The 17,851-nt window shown below is 35.0% G+C and overlaps 1 protein-coding gene across 1 annotated transcript in view; it reads right to left on the bottom strand.

The window, feature by feature from the left end:
• Nucleotides 1-2,333: 2,333 nt before the first annotated feature.
• The window catches only part of LOC107734866 (transcription initiation factor TFIID subunit 4-like), a 97,772-nt gene continuing 82,254 nt past the window's right edge, over nt 2,334-17,851 (bottom strand). Inside the window, exon 15 of the mRNA XM_016546757.1 lies at nt 2,334-2,623. Coding sequence (XP_016402243.1) covers nt 2,450-2,623 — 174 coding nt within the window. The 3' untranslated portion in view covers nt 2,334-2,449. The remainder of the gene's footprint in view (nt 2,624-17,851) is intronic.

Below are 17,851 nucleotides of genomic sequence, written 5' to 3' on the forward strand. Positions count from 1 at the left end.
ATACATAAAATATATTACAATAAGAAATATAATTTTTTTGAATATTTTATGCATATATTTAATTTATTAAAATTAAATTTTATGATTCTTCAAAATTTCATCATCCAAAAATCACGTTTTAATTTACTACCAGATGTTACCAGTGTAATTTTAGTTTTTATTATTATTTTAATTCAGTTTTTATATTTTCTTTACATTTTCTGTTTGAATTTTAATTGCAGTTAAAGTTTTAGTATTTTGTTGTGGTTTTGTCATTTTTAGGATTTTTAAAAAAAAATTTTTTTAGTAGTTGTATGTCTATATCATTTTTATAAATTTTTATTTCAGTTTTAGTTATTTTAGTACATCAAATTAAACAGTTAAAATGAGAAATGTTGCCATGGCAACTAGCTGAAATTTTTTTGTATGTTTTATTCTATTTCATTTAACATTTATTCATTTAACATTTCAAGTAATTATTTTTTTTTAATGGTTTTAATTTTAGTTTTAGTTAACTATAAAAGCCCTGCTTGTTACCTGGTCACCGGTTTTTTTTTTTTTTTTTTTTTAACAGGGAATTTTCTGCATTTTTTTTTTTAGTAGAAGACCTCTTATTGAATGTAGATTTGAATAACTGAAATGCAGGAAAATAAGAAAGTGGTCACTCTAATATTGCATGATGGTTTACTATTGTAAAGCCTCATAATAACATTGCTGGAAATTAAGTTTCAATGGTACTGTTTGACACAGTGAACAGGTCACAAGCTACTAAATTAAAAAAATGTTTTTTGGAAAATTAATATTTTAATTTAATTTAAAGAACCATAAAATTAATAGGAGGCGGCAATAGAAGGGTTATGTCATTTTTTGTCAACCAGGTCTATACAGTGTTTGCATTCATTTTGTCTTTTTTTGATAGTTTTTATAGTGTATTTCTGTTGAGAATCACTTTTGCCGAGTCTTGCCTCGAGCTCTGAGCCGATGGTCTGTTGTTATGATCATCGTCATCATCATCATCATCATCATTGCTGGGCGGTGGTCACTTCCCTTCCACCGGATCAAAGTCACAGATGCTGTTTCTTCTCAATCACAAACAAATGGCCTCGTTCTGATTTGTTCATCCAAAGTCTCATTCAATCTCGAGCTGGATTAGAAAGCGCTGCAGCTTGGAGTCTGAATGTCTTTGTTAATGCACTAGTGTTTTTGCATTATGTGGTGTTCTTGGCCGTCTGATTAAATGTCCACAGGCTTCAGGCGAGACTCGACCCTCCGGTGGGAACCCGCTTGAGCCAGCCTTTGTTCTGACCCAGATCTGGTCCAGTTCTGTCACAAAGGGAATGACCAACCACCCTTTCATGTGCCAAGAGCTATCCCAGCATGCCTCTCAACACAATCCTCACATGCGTTCCCAGGACGGCACATTTACAATCCCAACACGCTCAGAAGATCCCAGTGTGGATGAAGTCGTGCTGTTTATGCTCTGATCTTGTTTGATACGTCAAGTTTGCTGAACAGAAGAGCGCAAGGTTTGTGTGGAATTATGTTGGATTACTTTCCATGTGATTGTGATGCATTTCAGGACGCTGCGGATTTGGTCGCGTCCATCAGGTCTAAAACGCTGGTACTATGTACAGTTATTTGTATACTGACACATTCAGATGCTGGTTTCTCTTTGTAAACAAACCCGAGAAGAGATTCTGACACTGCTTTAACACCAGACTGATGGACTGAACACGAGCAAAGCAATATGATAATGTACATACAGATTACAAGAGAAGATCCTCCACATTTCAAACTGTCTACCAAGATGAAAACTGTCATTATTTAATGTATTAATAATTAGACTGTGGTATTAAAGGGCATGTGTTTATTTACAGTGACTTCTTTTTTTTTATTTACTTGCATATTTGCTATAATAAAAAAGGCGTAATATTCACCTGACATTTGTTTGTGCTTTCATCTACTTTATAAACATCAACCCTGTCAATGACATATTCATATAATTATGATAATTAGTTTATATTAATGATAAACTTGAATCTGTAGTTAAGTGGTTCTTGACTGGTTTTCCTTTCATAATTTACTTTGGCTTGTTTGTTTTGATTTGTTATATATATATCATTATTAAATTATTACAAAGTATATATAAATTGTATTTAATGTGTTATATATTAAAGTTATATCTTAAATACTAAATATTTAACTATGTTTTAATTAATATATGTGTGTTGCCATTATTTTTTATCAACTCAAACTTTTCAAATGATAAATTTTTTGTTTAAAGTAAAAAAAAAAAAAAAGATTAGTAGTTTAAATGAGACTAAATTAGATTCTGGCTTACCAACTTATTTCTATCAAAAGCAACGCTGACATCACGAGCTCACAGACACAGAGGCGGTGAACAGGGCTGAAGGCACGTCGCAGAGCTGAGAAGGAAGTCGATCGTTGCTCAGCATTCGCTCAGCGTTGGCTACTTCAGGAGAGCGCGGTACAGTAAGAGAGATCTGCTGGTCTCTCGCTCCTGCTCCATGTAGAAGATGAAGTCCCTGAGGTTGACGCGTGTTATTCTCTGGCGGTTATACTGCCGTGACGAGCAGGACGGGGCCGACGATCCGCCCGGAGAACCTGCCGAACTCCCCGACACCTGACAACAAAACACAGTTCTCTTATTAAACACATTGCACTTTCACGACTTATTTTATTTCAAGTGCATGGGAGACTCAGTTCACAAATGATTCCAGTAAAGTTTGACATTCTAACAAACAAAAATTCATAACACGAAAACATTGGGTGAAATAATCCATTTTAATGTACTGAAGTTATTTATGTGGTTCAGAATGGAATGAAATATATTTCATATCAAACTTTCTTGGATACATTTTTACTAAGCTTGCCGCAATGCACTCTGGGATTATCTTATCTGTGAAGGCCTTTTTGAAAATATTTGACAATATTTTTGAATATTTGAAAGACAACGGTGTTCATTTTCTTATAACTTATAATTTACAGAAACTGGAATTTGCATTATAGTAAAAAATTATTAAATTAAATAATTATAAATACTTAAATATTTGAAAATAATTAAATTCCAATATTATAATCACTGAATTTTCATCAAAATTTACAGTAAATGTACAAGACTTTTGTAGTTTGTGAATACAGTTTTTTTTTACTGCAATTCAAACCCGATTAAATACTTTAGAGCTTGACAGTTTATATGAATCATTTATATAAATGTGTTTTTCTAATTATTAAAATATAAAATATGAATATATATAGCTCTCATACAGTACAGAATGAATCAGATGTAGCTCCACTTCAGTCACTTTTTATACAGGCCAACACTGGCATAAGGGATAAAAGCTAAACTGATTTCAGCATTTCTGATGTTATTATGAGCATAAATGTCTTTTCTTAAACTTAAATACCACTCGCTCTGTCTCAAATGGGTTTATTCTTCCGCTCACATTCTGTTCGTCTGCTTCTTTCAGTATAAACTGAAGCAGAAGTCAAATAAACACACGGATTCTTACACACTGAGTCAGACTCTGTCTTTCATGAGCAACAGAAAAATATCGGACGGTAGAATCAACGCAACACAAAATAAGAACGGAAACGAAGTCTCACTCTCCAATAGACGTCGCACAATTAGACTTGATTGTGCTCGGTAAACACAACAGCGAGACACGCAGGCCTAATGGAAACCAGCTGACGCGTACGGCTCTCGTCTCCAGTGAGCCATCAGCAGATCTGACGGGTGGAGTGTGCTGAGGTGGGGTGAATTCAGGACAGGCAGCGCGCGAGGCGCCCTCGGGGCCCGGGACCTCCAGAAGAAGGATCTAATCAGAGCTGACCTCGTGTGAAAGGCGGGCATGCCTTCTGCCATGGCAATTAATGCCAATCACAACCTGGACCAATCAAACGCATCCATCTACCTGGACACGCTGACGGGCCTCTGGCAGGTTTGTGTGCTCAATATTCACGCGCAGGTGTGTGCTTGAGAGATGAGAGAAAGACAAACAGACGAAGGAAGAAAACGTGCTTAGGGGAAGAAGAAAAAACACTTAGTGTTGCCAAAGATTTTCTGAATTGTGAATACAACAAAATCAAGGACTTTTAAGCAGCTAGCAAGACGATGAATGTTTGTGAATTGTTTACAATAATTGCGCAAGTATGCTTTCAGGATACATGTTCTGTCCCTTTAAAATCATCAGGAAAAAGTATGAAAGTCTTAAGGGATACAGTGTGAAAGGATTGTGCCACTCACTGACAATGAACCGACAGAGATCAAGCTAATCAAATCAAGAAAAAATCTGAAAATAAAATGCAATCAAATGCCTTTTATTTGTGTTATATTAGTATTATTTATATAACATATATTAGTATATGTTATATACAGTGTTGGGAGTAATGCATTACAAAAGTAATAATATTACAGTAGTATATTACTTTTTGCTGTAACGCAGTAATATAACGCATTACTTATCAAATTTGGGTAATATTATTACTCGTTACAATCTCAGTAACGCAAGTTACAACAACATATTTTAACTCAAAATTAAGTATTTTGAATTAGCTTTTTAAATTCATTTTTATTTTCATTTTAGCAATATTGTTGTGTGTTTGTAATCTGTATTAGTTTTAGTTCTTTTTTTAATATTTCTATTTAGTTTCATTTATTTTTCAGTTTTAGTTTCAGTAATTTTAGTACTTAAACTTTAGTAGCCAAGACAATTTCTCATTTTTAAGTTTTTAAATGTAATCGATTACATTTTACGTTTTATATCTTATTTCAGTTTTATTTCAACTATGAAAACTATGAAAATTATTTTATTTCATTTTATTTTATTGTATTATTTTAATTTTAGGTTTAGTTAACAATAACATCATTGTAAATGCCTAGTGCACATTTGATTTATTTAAAAAGATTGTCTCACATTAAACCAAAATAAATAAATAAATAAATAGATCACATCAAACCAAAATAAATAAATGAATAAAATAAAATAAAACAAAACATTTTTGTTTATTTGTTGTATAATGTAATGCAGCAGCTATTTACACCGGTGCAAAAAAGGTAAATGTTATTTACACTGTTTAAATAGAAAAAGTGCAAAAATAAACAATATAAATAGTAGCAGATTCTTTGGAACAAGTATAAATGGTAACAAACAGCATATCCAAATAAGCCAGTATAAATATTAATAGATGCTGTTTACACAAAGTCTGAACAGAATTATAAAAACTATAAAACAGCTCTACAGAAGACATCAGTGCAATTATTCAGCTCAGTTCAGTGTTGATTCAGTTCAGTTCAATAACTGCGTAGTTAATCGATTATGAAACAATTCAGCTATAAGCATCTCTACAGAAGACAACAGTGTCATTATTCAGCTCAATTCAGTTCAGTTGATTCACTTCAGTTCGATACTGTTTAACTGTTTAAAGTTCATCAATTATGAAACAAGCTTAGTTCAGCTATAAGCAGCTTTACAGAAGACAATAGTGTCATTTTTCAGCTCAGTTCAGTTCAATGTTGATTCAATTCAGTTCAATAACAGTATCGATGTTGCAAAATTCATCAATTATGAAATGAATCTGATTCAACTATAAAGCAGCTCTATAGAAGACAGTAGTCTGAATATTCAGCTCAATACTCATCTGGTAGTATCAAAGCCATCAAACTGATAATATTACACACACACAGAGAGAACGATTCACTTGTGCATTTAAATGCATGTGTCTCAGCTGAAAGTTTGCCGTGTTTTCTGGCCTCGGGAACACAGATTGGCTCCGGAGCCTGCAGGGCCACACGGAGGAAGAGTAAGTGATCCGAACGCAGGCAGAAAGGTCAGTCCTCCACCGGCGCTCACGTCTTTCCTCCCACTGTACGAGTCCTACAGCCAACGCCAATAACCCAAACACAGCCCTGTTGATGTCTGTTTCCATGGAGATCCGTGCATCTCGCAACCTCACGTTAACAAGTACATAAACACACACACACACTCAGCTGATTCAGAGGAGCCAAACACACCGAATGACTGCTAATCTACATTCGGGATTGTCGAATCAGTCGACGAGACGTGGGTTTGGCGAAGGTCAGCGTGGAGCTGAAGGAAGCGGAGAAGAAAAGATTTGTGGAAAGGCAAAAATCCGTGAGGCAAAAAACAGCATCTGTCATTTTATCTGCGCTGAGCCGCCGGCGGGCGTAATGTCATATGACATATCCATCCGACAGCTAGCACACGGATACCTCCATACATCTTCTCAGACAATTTCTGACTGCGTGCACGTGTTTGTAGCAGAGAGAGACGAGCCTGCAGCCTCCTCACCAACACAACACTCATGACAATCTGCCAGCAGCACCAACACACACACACACACACACTCTCTCACACACACACACACACTCACCAACATGTGCGTGCTCAGATACATGAAACTGATTCATTACACTGCTGAATCAGATTTTGGCTCATAATCTGGAAATGGGAAACAGAACAAGATCTAGTTCTGTTTTTTAAAACAATACAAGAACCAACTGATTTTCATGATATTTAGTTTAGAAAGAGAATGTTATGACCAAAACCTTACTAAAATCTAGTTTGTCAATTGATTCTACATCCTGCATAAATAAAGAAATAAATAATCAAGGAAGTAAAATTGTTAAACTCCATAGATTGATATGATAAAATTAAATGAATAAAAAATAAAATAATAAAGATTTAAATCTGTTGAGAGACTCGATATGACATTGTATAATAACTCAAATACATCTTGAGGATTTTTTTCTAAACAAATGAAATCAATCAAATCTAATTAATAACAAAATAAGTAAATAAATAAATAAAAATATTAGATTTAACCCTGTTGAGAGACTCAATATGACGTCTTAACTCAAATAAACCCTAAATATTTATTTCTAAACAAATACATTAAATTCCTAAATGTCATAAATGAATAAGATTTAAATCTATTGAGAAACTCAATATGATGTCTTATAATAACTCAAATACATCTTAAATATTTATTTCTAAACAAATCAATTAAAGTCCTAAATCTAAAAAATAAATAAATAAACAAATAAATAAAGTTATTAGATTTAAATCAGTTGAGAGACTCAATATGACGACTTATAATAACTCAAATACATCTTGAGGATTTTTTCTAAACAAATGAAATCAATCAAATCTAATTAATAACAAAATAAATAAATAAACATATTAGATTTAAATCTGTTGAGAGACTCGATATGACGTCTTATAATAACTCAAATAAATCCTAAATATTTATTTCTAAACAAATACATTAAATTCCTAAATGTCATAAATAAATAAATAAATAAATAAGATTTAAATCTGTTGAGAAACGCAATATGATGTCTTATAATAACTCAAATACATCTTAAATATTTATTTCTAAACAAATCAATTAAAGTCCTAAATCTTAAAAATAAATAAATAAACAAGTAAATAAAGTTATCAGATTTAAATCTGTTGAGAGACTCGACATGACGTCTTATAATAACTCAAATACATCTTAAATATTTATTTCTAAACAAATCAATTAAAGTCCTAAATCTTAAAAATAAATAAATAAACAAGTAAATAAAGTTATCAGATTTAAATCTGTTGAGAGACTCGACATGACGTCTTATAATAACTCAAATACATCTTAAATATTTATTTCTAAACAAATCAATAAAAGTCCTAAATCTCAAAAATAAATAAATAAACAAGTAAATAAAGTTATTAGATTTAAATCTGTTTAGAGACTCGATATGACGACTTATAATAACTCAAATACATCTTCAGGATTAATTGAATTGAATCCCAAATAAATAAAATAAAATAACATAAAATAACATAAAATAAAATAAAATAAAATAAAATGCAATATGATGTCTTATAATAACTCAAATACATCTTAAATATTTATTTCTAAACAAATCAATTAAAGTCCTAAATCTTAAAAATAAATAAATAAACAAGTAAATAAAGTTATCAGATTTAAATCTGTTGAGAGACTCGACATGACGTCTTATAATAACTCAAATACATCTTAAATATTTATTTCTAAACAAATCAATAAAAGTCCTAAATCTCAAAAATAAATAAATAAACAAGTAAATAAAGTTATTAGATTTAAATCTGTTTAGAGACTCGATATGACGACTTATAATAACTCAAATACATCTTCAGGATTAATTGAATTGAATCCCAAATAAATAAAATAAAATAACATAAAATAAATAAAAATAAAATAAAATAAAATAAAATAAAATAAAATAAAATTTAGATTTAAATTTGTTGAGAGAAACTCAATATTACATAATAATCCAAAGACATCTTGAGGATTTATTTCTAATAAATGGAAAGATTTTAGGCTTTTGTCTGTTGTGCTCCTCATCCGTCTGTCTGCTGTCTATGAACTCTTGACCTTCTGCCTGTACACAGCTCCAGTTGGACATCTAACAAAACCCATTCGGTTGTCTCAGTTCTGAATGTGAGACATTTACGTTTCTATTTCTCTCTACAGTTTTCAAAGAATGGTGTTTATAGTCTGGAGATCAAACCCAGCTGATAACAAGTTGGCACTTTTATTTGTAAACCGATCACAGACTGTGTAACTACTTCATCTCGTGCCAAAGAATCACTTTCCCTCTGCATGAAGCTCACGGACGGAGCCAGATTAACTTCCTCTTTGCTAAATTTACTTTGGGTTAATAATGTATGTTTTCCACTCCTGCCGTCTCGGGCTCTCTAATAGTTTCACGGTTGGCAGAAAGCTGAAGGAGTCCATCTTCAGCTGCTTTCTGCTGATCAGCGTCTTTCTCTGAGTGTTTTTGAGTGGCGTGAAGCACGAGCCCTTGATGCTGGAGCCAATATTGGACTTGGCTGCCGTTTCACCTCAGGGCTACAGGTTAATGGTCCACTTTGCCAGACACACACACACACACATTACCAATACAAAAGTCCTAAATCTCAAAAATAAATAAATAAACAAGTAAATAAAGTTATTAGATTTAAATCTGTTTAGAGACTCGATATGACGACTTATAATAACTCAAATACATCTTCAGGATTAATTGAATTGAATCCCAAATAAATAAAATAAAATAACATAAAATAACATAAAATAAAATAAAATAAAATAAAATAAAATAAAATAAAATAAAATAAAATAAAATAAGGCTGGAAAAATGTTAGGGTTTTGTCTTACTGTCTGCTGTCTATGAACTTCTGACCTTCTGACCTTACGCAGCCTCAGTTCTGCTTGTGAGCTTTTTATGTTTCTATACTTCATCTCGTGCAAAGGAATCACTTTCCCTCTGCGTGAAGCTCACGGACCGAGTCAGATAAGCTCCCACTTTGCTAAATTTACTTTGGGTTAATAATGTATGTTTTCCGCTCGTGCCGTCTCGGACTCTCTAATTGTTTCACGGCTGGCAGAAAGCTGAAGGTTGTTGGTTGAATATGCATTGAGTCCATCTTCAGCTGCTTTCTGCTGATCAGCGTCTTTCTCTGGGTGTTTTTGAGTGGCGTGAAGCACGAGTCCTTGATGCTGGAGCCAATATTGGACTTGGCTGCGGTTTCACCTCAGGGCTACAGGTTAATGGTCCACTTTGCCAGACACACACACACACACATTACCAATACTGCTATCTCAGCAAACACACCAGCAGAAGACGGCTGAATATGAAGCGGAAACACAGATGGAAGCGCCGTTACAGACCGAAAGAACAAACTGATGAAATCTGACAGCGGGACAATGAGCTGTTTATGTCGGGTCGACTGAAATGAGTTTGTCAATGACCACGGAGAAAGAGAGCGAGAGAATAAATTAAATTAAATATAGCCATTCCACTTAAATATATGTAGAGAGAGCGAATAAAAAAATTATTCACCCCAGAATCAAAAAACAGAAATAAGTAAAAAAGAAAAGGATATTCTTCATTGTGAAATTATTTCTATGAAAATTAAGCCCATTTTCTTCCCAAATCCTCATTACTGTTTTTCATAGTAAAAAGAATAAAGCAAAAAAAAAAGCTAAATGGTCCTAAAACAAGCATCATGTTTTTATGTGAAATATTTCTTACTCATTTTGACGTGAAAAGTGACCTGGGCATGAATTCAACCAAAAAGCGATCTTGAAGAGCTTTCATAAGCAGGATAAACCAGACAAACACTAATGTTCACCATCACTCAGAGTGTGAGAATGACTTCAGACATGATGACTGCTGCTTTTCCATGAGGACTTCAGCACTCTCTCGTTCTCGTTGTTGTCAGGCCCTCCCATCATGTCAGAGCGACTGAGGCCGAGCCAAGAGCCAAAGCTTTCCCACATGTCTAGCTCCGCTCAGAGCGGCACACCAGCCTCGCCGCGGGGCCCGAAGCCTCTCGCTCTCCGCTCCACACCGGCAACGGCCATTAATTAAGAGCAGAAACTCCCTCTCACTTTAACTCTCCTCCTCCTTCACCAGGAGAACAGGCCGATGAGGACATTTTGAAAGAGTTAGCAGATGTCGAGTGATTAGCCCGAGGCGTTTTCGACATCGCCCGAGTGATGTATTTGATGTGGAGTTAATTCAGCTCCAATAAATGTATAAAGAATTACAATAATAATTCACAGATGTATATTGTGTGGATTATACACGCAGCCCTCGCTTTGAACCACGCCACGGCAGCCAAGATTAACAAAGGCAGGAGAAAAGGATGAGGACTGCTTTGTTTTTCGGCTTTCTGCTAATCAAAGGGTCGGAGAGGCTCGAGAGAACCGTTCTTCATAAGATTCAGATTCACTGATTTGTTGGAGAATCTGTCTGATTCGTTGTATTGTTTTGGTCTCTGATGAAGTTTGTTAAATAACGTGGTAAACTATGAAAATGGTAATTGGAGTCCTTCACTTGATAGAGAGAAATAAATATATAATTAAAATGTATATAATACATATTACATATAAAACATATTGTATACATATAATGTATATAATAAATGTTAATAAATATAAATGTAATATAAAAAAAATTCATTAATAATTAATATAAAAACACTTTTTCATATTTCATATAGAGTAATAAACAATTTATATAACGTGTGTGTATGTATATATATAAACAGTATATACATAAATATAATTATTAAATAATACTATTTTTATATAATTTAGATATTATTTTAAATAATAATTTTAAAATAATATTTCAATATAAATATTAATTAAATTAATATAAAAAATTTATTATTGAAGAATTATTATTATTATTATAGACTTTTTATATATTTTTTATAATATATAAATCTTATTAAAATAAATGTAATTATTATGCATGCAACTTTTATGATCTATATTAGTTATATTAGAGAGACTATATTTATACTGAAAATTGATTTGTTGCACCACAGGACAATTAAAAATTATCCAGTGAAGAGGAAAAGAATTAAAATATCACAAATTAAGTCCAGGTAATACCATGTTACTCTTAAAAGTGTTACAATTTAATTTAATTTAATTATTTTATTTTTATGGAGGCTCATAAAAGAGTAAATATCATAAACTATGCAAATGCAAATTTGGGTCATTCACTCACTTAGAAAATAGTATTGCAGTGGTACCATGGTAAAATATCAAATCATGGAATATATGAGTGTTTTTATGAAATAAAAAAATCTTATAATTCTTATTAAAATAAATGTATTATGCATGCAGCTTTTATAAGCTCTTTTTAATTGAGACTATATATATATTTATACTTATACTATACATTTTTCACACCACAGGACCATTTAAAGTTAACTAGTGAAAGGAAAAGCAGCATAGAATAAGCCCAGGTAATACTATGGTACTATAGTATTACCCTCATGGTCCAAAAAATACAAGGTTGTAAGTGCTGCCCAACAGGCTGAATGTGCATTTCATTAGACATCATGAAAAATCAGTAATATCATATACTAAGTCGCCTCATTTCTGTTGCTGTATTAGATTTTATGCAGCATAAATACTGGAAAAGAGAAACAGAGAGAGAGAGAGAGAGTCGTGCTAGTATGATCTTGATGAAAAATGGCAGAATTACATTCAAAACAAACAACTGCAATTCGGCGCCCAACTAAAGAGCAACAAATCTCAAAAATGGCGGGCTGGTAAGCATCTTAATGCCCGACATAAAACACGAGGAAAAACATGGCCATGGCGATGCATAGCAACTGCAGAATTTCAGTCAAGGAGAAAGAAGGAGAGAAAAAAAAACACCTTATTACTTCTAACTCCTGCAAGCCATTTTGGTCTCCAAAGGTTTCAGAGCGCCTGAGGCGCAGTGTCTGCAGTGTTTCGGGAAATGACTTGCCTTCGCACGAACACGGCTATGTTCTGCAGCAGCCGCGCTCTCAGCATCCCCTCTCACTCGCTCCTTAACCCTTTCCTGCCTCGCGCGCCTCTGACTCAGACAGCCGGCTCTCGATCGCGAGCAGCCCTGTCGCACTGTTTCACTTCACACCCACACAAACAGCATCTTGTTTGGCTACTTAAGCATGTGAAAACAAACATGGCGATGAGGAGGTCATGCACGACGGACAGAAGAGAGAGAGAGATGTGCAGGTTCGTCTGCTCACCCACTCGAGCATCGGCAAACTCGTTGACACAACACATAATTAAAACATCTCGCTGGAGGTCAGGAATTTTCTAATTAGTAGACAAAGCTGCGATTGCGAACGCCTCGAGTTGGAGCGTCCGCAGGTTCGAGATGAAAGCATTTCCCTGAAGCGTATCTCCGACGGTTTCTACCTCTCCGGAAGGGTCAGTGAGCTAAACGCCTGGAAACTTTGCTGGCAAACAAAACTTTCCTTGCTGGCAAACTTCAGTTTTCAGAGCCTGAGAGAAACAAACGAGCTAGACGCTGAACAAAAGAGCTAATTAGCAGTCATTATTTTTCTAGAAAATGCCAGTTTTGAGAGCAGTGAAATCGAGCAGGCACTATAATTAACTGGAAGTTCGTTTCGGGGGGGAGATCAGAAAGCCTGTTCCTCTCAGAACCGGCTGTAATGCGATGCACGCTGACTATTTGTTCCCATAAACAGAGCAGTTGTCTAGAAACAAACTCTTCTGTGCAGAACCGCTCAGCCGACAGAGTTGCGTGAAGATAAACAGGAGAACACGACCCAAACACGTGAGCGTATCATGCTATTTTCCACCGCCATCCGCGTTGACCCTGATCTCCTCTGACTCAACGTAGAAAAACTCACAGACCATTAAAACAAGACTTCAGCCGATTCATCACAACGAGCGTCAGTGTGGAACTTTAAAAAGTGGCGCATTAAAAATTCAAAGCGTTTCACATATAAAACGAACCCAATTAGAGTTCGAACGGGAAGTCGGCGTAATGAGTATCAAGTCTAAACGCTCGTCCTCAGAAGATCCCGCTAATGAGGCCTTGTTGGTTTTGCCGTCCTCACGTTTTAAACACCGTGGTGGGGAGTTATTTCTACGGCTGTTTTAAAATTTAATTTGGATTTGGAAATTGAAGGTGGCGCTTAAGATAACAGCCAAAGCTTTTGAGGTGAGTTAAAAGAGTCAGGTGTTGCAGGAGGTTCCCAAACGCCACTTTTTGATGTCTTTGTGAACTACAATGCTTGGCAAGAAAACATTTGAACCTAAGAACCTCCGACGGGGCACAAAGGGTGACCTGACAAAAGGAAAACATCTCTAATAAGGTCGTTACGGAAAAGCGCTGCACTGAAGAGTTATTTTTGAACGTGAACGCGGGTGAGCCTGTTCACGGAGAATCAAACTTTCTTTTGACGCTGATGTGGCGACCGAGGCCCCTACATCAAGGTGACAATCCACCCAGAGCTGTCAAATCCCCAAGAAGCTCGACAAAGACGCAAAACATCTCCCTCTGAATGAATAAAGCATGCACACACATCACGGAGAGATCATGAACATTTAAAAAAGCTTCAGACGAGCAAAAGCGTTTGCCCTCCACGAGTCCCACGTCTATTCAACGTTTGTGTACCTACTGGGACAGAAGTCTGGATTCTTCAGGTCGTCAGGATTCTCAAACTTCTGTTGATGCAATAACAGTCATGTTTAATGTGATTGTGTCCCAGAAAAGAATAAAGACTCACATCGATGTTCCCCAATACACTGAACTCTATAGGGCGAAGAAGCATCACGCTACAGCCGCCGGTGACGTGTTGTGTGCAGGTCAAGCGCTGTAATGCAATGCTTAAAGTGACACAATTTGCATGACACAAAAATCATATGCATTTATTCAATTAGCAGAATGATTGAATGCAAATGAATGTCATTCAGTCACATTCAGAGAATAAACATATTTTTAAACAAATTTTACCAGTCAAAAATTTGGAATAATTAATATTATGAAAGAAGTCTCTTCTGCTCACTGAGGCTGCATTTATTTGATCAAAAATACTGTAAAAATGTGAAATGTTATTATTATTTAAAATAGCTGTTTTCAATGTGAATATATTGTAAAATGTAATTTATCGCTGTGATCAAAGCTGTATTTTCAGCATCATTACTCCAGTTTTCAGTGTCACATGATCTTCAGAAATCATTCTAATATGCTGATTTGCTGCTCAAGAAACATTTCTGATTATTATCAATGTTGAAAACATTAAAATACAAACAGAGCTGCTTCATATTTTTGTGAAAACCATGATACACTACCATTCAAAAGCTTGGGGTAAGTAAGAATAAAAACTATATATATATAATTTTATTTGTGAATGATGCATCATGTGACACTGAAGACTGGAATAATGGCTGCTGAAAATTCAGCTTTGCATCACAGAAATAAATTACATTTCAAAATATATTTAACTATAAAACAGATATTTTAATTGTAATAATATTTTACTGATTTTACCATAGTTCTGATCAAATAAATGCAGCTTTGTTGAGCATGAGACTTCTTTAAAAAAAAAGAATTATTCCTAACTTTTGACCAGTAGTGTATATCTATGCAACTAATAAATAGCTAAATAATTTTTTTGGTGGAGGTCAAAGTGATGCATGATGTTTGAAGTTCTGGTGCGTATCAGTGAAAGGGTCTTTATCGCTTACATGAGAAGTTCTTGGATTGAACTCGGACAGACCTCTTTAGATGGTTTCTTTTACAATGTATGGCAGTCTGAGTGCAATGAAGATGCAAAACCCTGTTTCAATATTAGGTCTGTTAGTAGATATACACATCAAACTAACTGTGTTAAGCAACAATTTGGAGCCAAAACCCATTGCTAAGCTGAAAGCTAGGCCCGTTTCATCACAGAAGGCCGGCGGCCTCGCCTCGTACCCGCATCGCTTTACGCACCAAATCCGACTTCCTTTGTATGTATGTGCAAACCTTATCTACATATTGACTCGGTTTAAATCTACACTCTTGCAGTGATACTTGCACAAGTTTGCAAGAGGAAGTGCTGAAATCTTCCTGTACCTGAGGCAGGAGGTTGGGCGGAGGAAGCCCATCGGCATTGTGGGAAAACACCTAGAGCGCTGTCTGATATCCAAACAGCTTCATAACACAAACACACACACACTGAAGAAGAACTAATACACGAATATACACATACAATCATACAAAAAATAAACGTTTAGACAGATTGTGCTGCAATAAAACACAAAGAGCAGGAATAAAACATGATTGTGTGCCCAGAGAGAAAAGCAATGAATCAGGTCGGATACACAGAGTAACACGAGCCAGTGTAGCTGCTTGTGCCCAGACCACCCATAAGAGACATGTCAATCATGTAGGTGTGTTTATACACAATCAATGCCATATAATTATGAGCATATGAGTATGATGGCATAGACCTTTTTGTTTTTTAGGGATGCATGATATTGTTACCAAATTGTTTGTTTATGCACTAGATATTTAATGGTGAATGCTTGTTTCGGGCAATTCCAGATTCAAGACTTAAAACTTTGCTGTATTACAGCGCTATAACTTAAAGGGACAGTATACAATAAATGAATACAATGATTTAAACCTTTAAGAGCATTATGCATAGAAACAGGAAGTGCCATGTAAGCGTGCATTTATTGTGCATTTAGTGTAAAGTATGTTCATGCACACAGAAAAGAGTTTGGTGCATTACTTGAAATAAGTTTTCACAGTCTTGACTGTGACTTACCACTGAAATACACTGTTATCCTTTAGCCAAAACATTGTCTTTGTCTTTTTTTTTTTCTTTTGTAAATGCTTTCCTATCACAGTTGAAATGCACAGAAAACAATAAATCATTTGTAAAACTGTTTGTTTGAGCATCACAATCACATCAACACACACTCAACCAATAACATGAGTTTAGGGGCGGGGCTATTTGTCAGACTGACCAATAGCACACAGGGGGAGTGGTCTGAAAACCTGTTTGATAACAGATATTATTCTTGCAAATCTTTTTTATGACACTAGTGGCAATGAAATGAAACACTACAGCTTTAAAACACTTGTAACGTAAGACTAATGTTTTTAATTTAACGTGAGTTTATCTACTGTACATTTATGCATTTAGAAGACACTTTTATCCAAAGTGAATGACAAAAGAAGAAACATCTACACAAAAGAGTATATATTTATAATATTGGCCATTTATCAGCCATTACATGAAAATATTCATCTTTTTGTCAGTTTCAGGCAGAATTTAATTAAATAAACAAGTGCATCCCTAGTATTTACATGCATTCACACGCAGTCCCTCCATCACAGCGACTTGAACGCGTAATGAACAGTCTGAAACTGCAGTGAGGAAAATATCAGATCTCCTTCAGAGCGAGATCACAGAGAGTATCACTCAACTGTGTTCATTACGGCTCGGAATACATAATTTATGGATTGTTAAAAAATACATGTCTGGATTCATCAGACAGCAATATGACAGATGTAGAAAGCAGAACTTGAGCGCGAGCGACTGTGATTTGGGCTGGTGCAGAAAATAAGTATGCTTGAATGCTGGTTTGATGGAGTAGCACGCTTTATAATTACCATCTGCAGGTTTCAGTCAGCGTCACGCACACACATAAAGAAACAAAAACAAGCAATTCGACATGCTTATTTGAATTCATTCATTTGTAGATTTACAACAGCAGTTTTGAACAAGCCAAACACCTTTAACATGTTCAAATGCATATTAATTACACTTTAGATTCATCTACAAAAACCTATGAATGCACAACCCAAGCTTATCGAGTAAACGCCACATTGCTTAAGTCAAAATTACGTATTGTTTAGCAAAAAAAAAAAGGCAGCGAGGAAAAGAAAAACATTGAGAAGTTAAATAGGCTCGCTAAATAAAATCCCTCAGCAGGCCGTGAGGTAAACGGGTTCTTAGCAGGCGGATACGAGGAAAGGCAGGAGTCCCTGTGCACGGATTACTGACTCCTGCATTATGCATTCAATGATCGATTCTAAATCTTAATTACCCGTATCACAAACACACACCGGCTCTAATGAACTGTGTGGCCCGTCAAACAGCTGGCTGAATATAGTTATTAAGATCATGGTTAAATTTAATTATTTGGCCAATTAGCCACGGATGGCTCTGGTGTCTCCGAGGACACTAACGACAGTTTGCATTTTTAACAAAACCTTTTGTGACAAATCTGGTAACACGTACAAGTACTTATTAAAGGTATAGTTCAGCCAAAAATGAAAATTTGCTGAAAATGTGCTCACCCTCAGGCCATCCAAGATGTAGATGAGTTTGTTTCTTCATCAGATTTGGAAAAACGTAGCATTGCATCACTTGCTCACCAATGGATCCTCTGCAGTGAATGGGTGCCGTCAGAATGAGAGTCCAAACAGCTGATAAAAACATCACAATAATCCACAAGTAATCCACAGCACTCCAGTCCATCA

The sequence above is a fragment of the Sinocyclocheilus rhinocerous genome, unplaced genomic scaffold (genome assembly GCF_001515625.1).
Source record: "Sinocyclocheilus rhinocerous isolate Xijiao unplaced genomic scaffold, SAMN03320098_v1.1 scaffold942, whole genome shotgun sequence".
NCBI classification, from domain to species: domain Eukaryota; kingdom Metazoa; phylum Chordata; class Actinopteri; order Cypriniformes; family Cyprinidae; genus Sinocyclocheilus; species Sinocyclocheilus rhinocerous.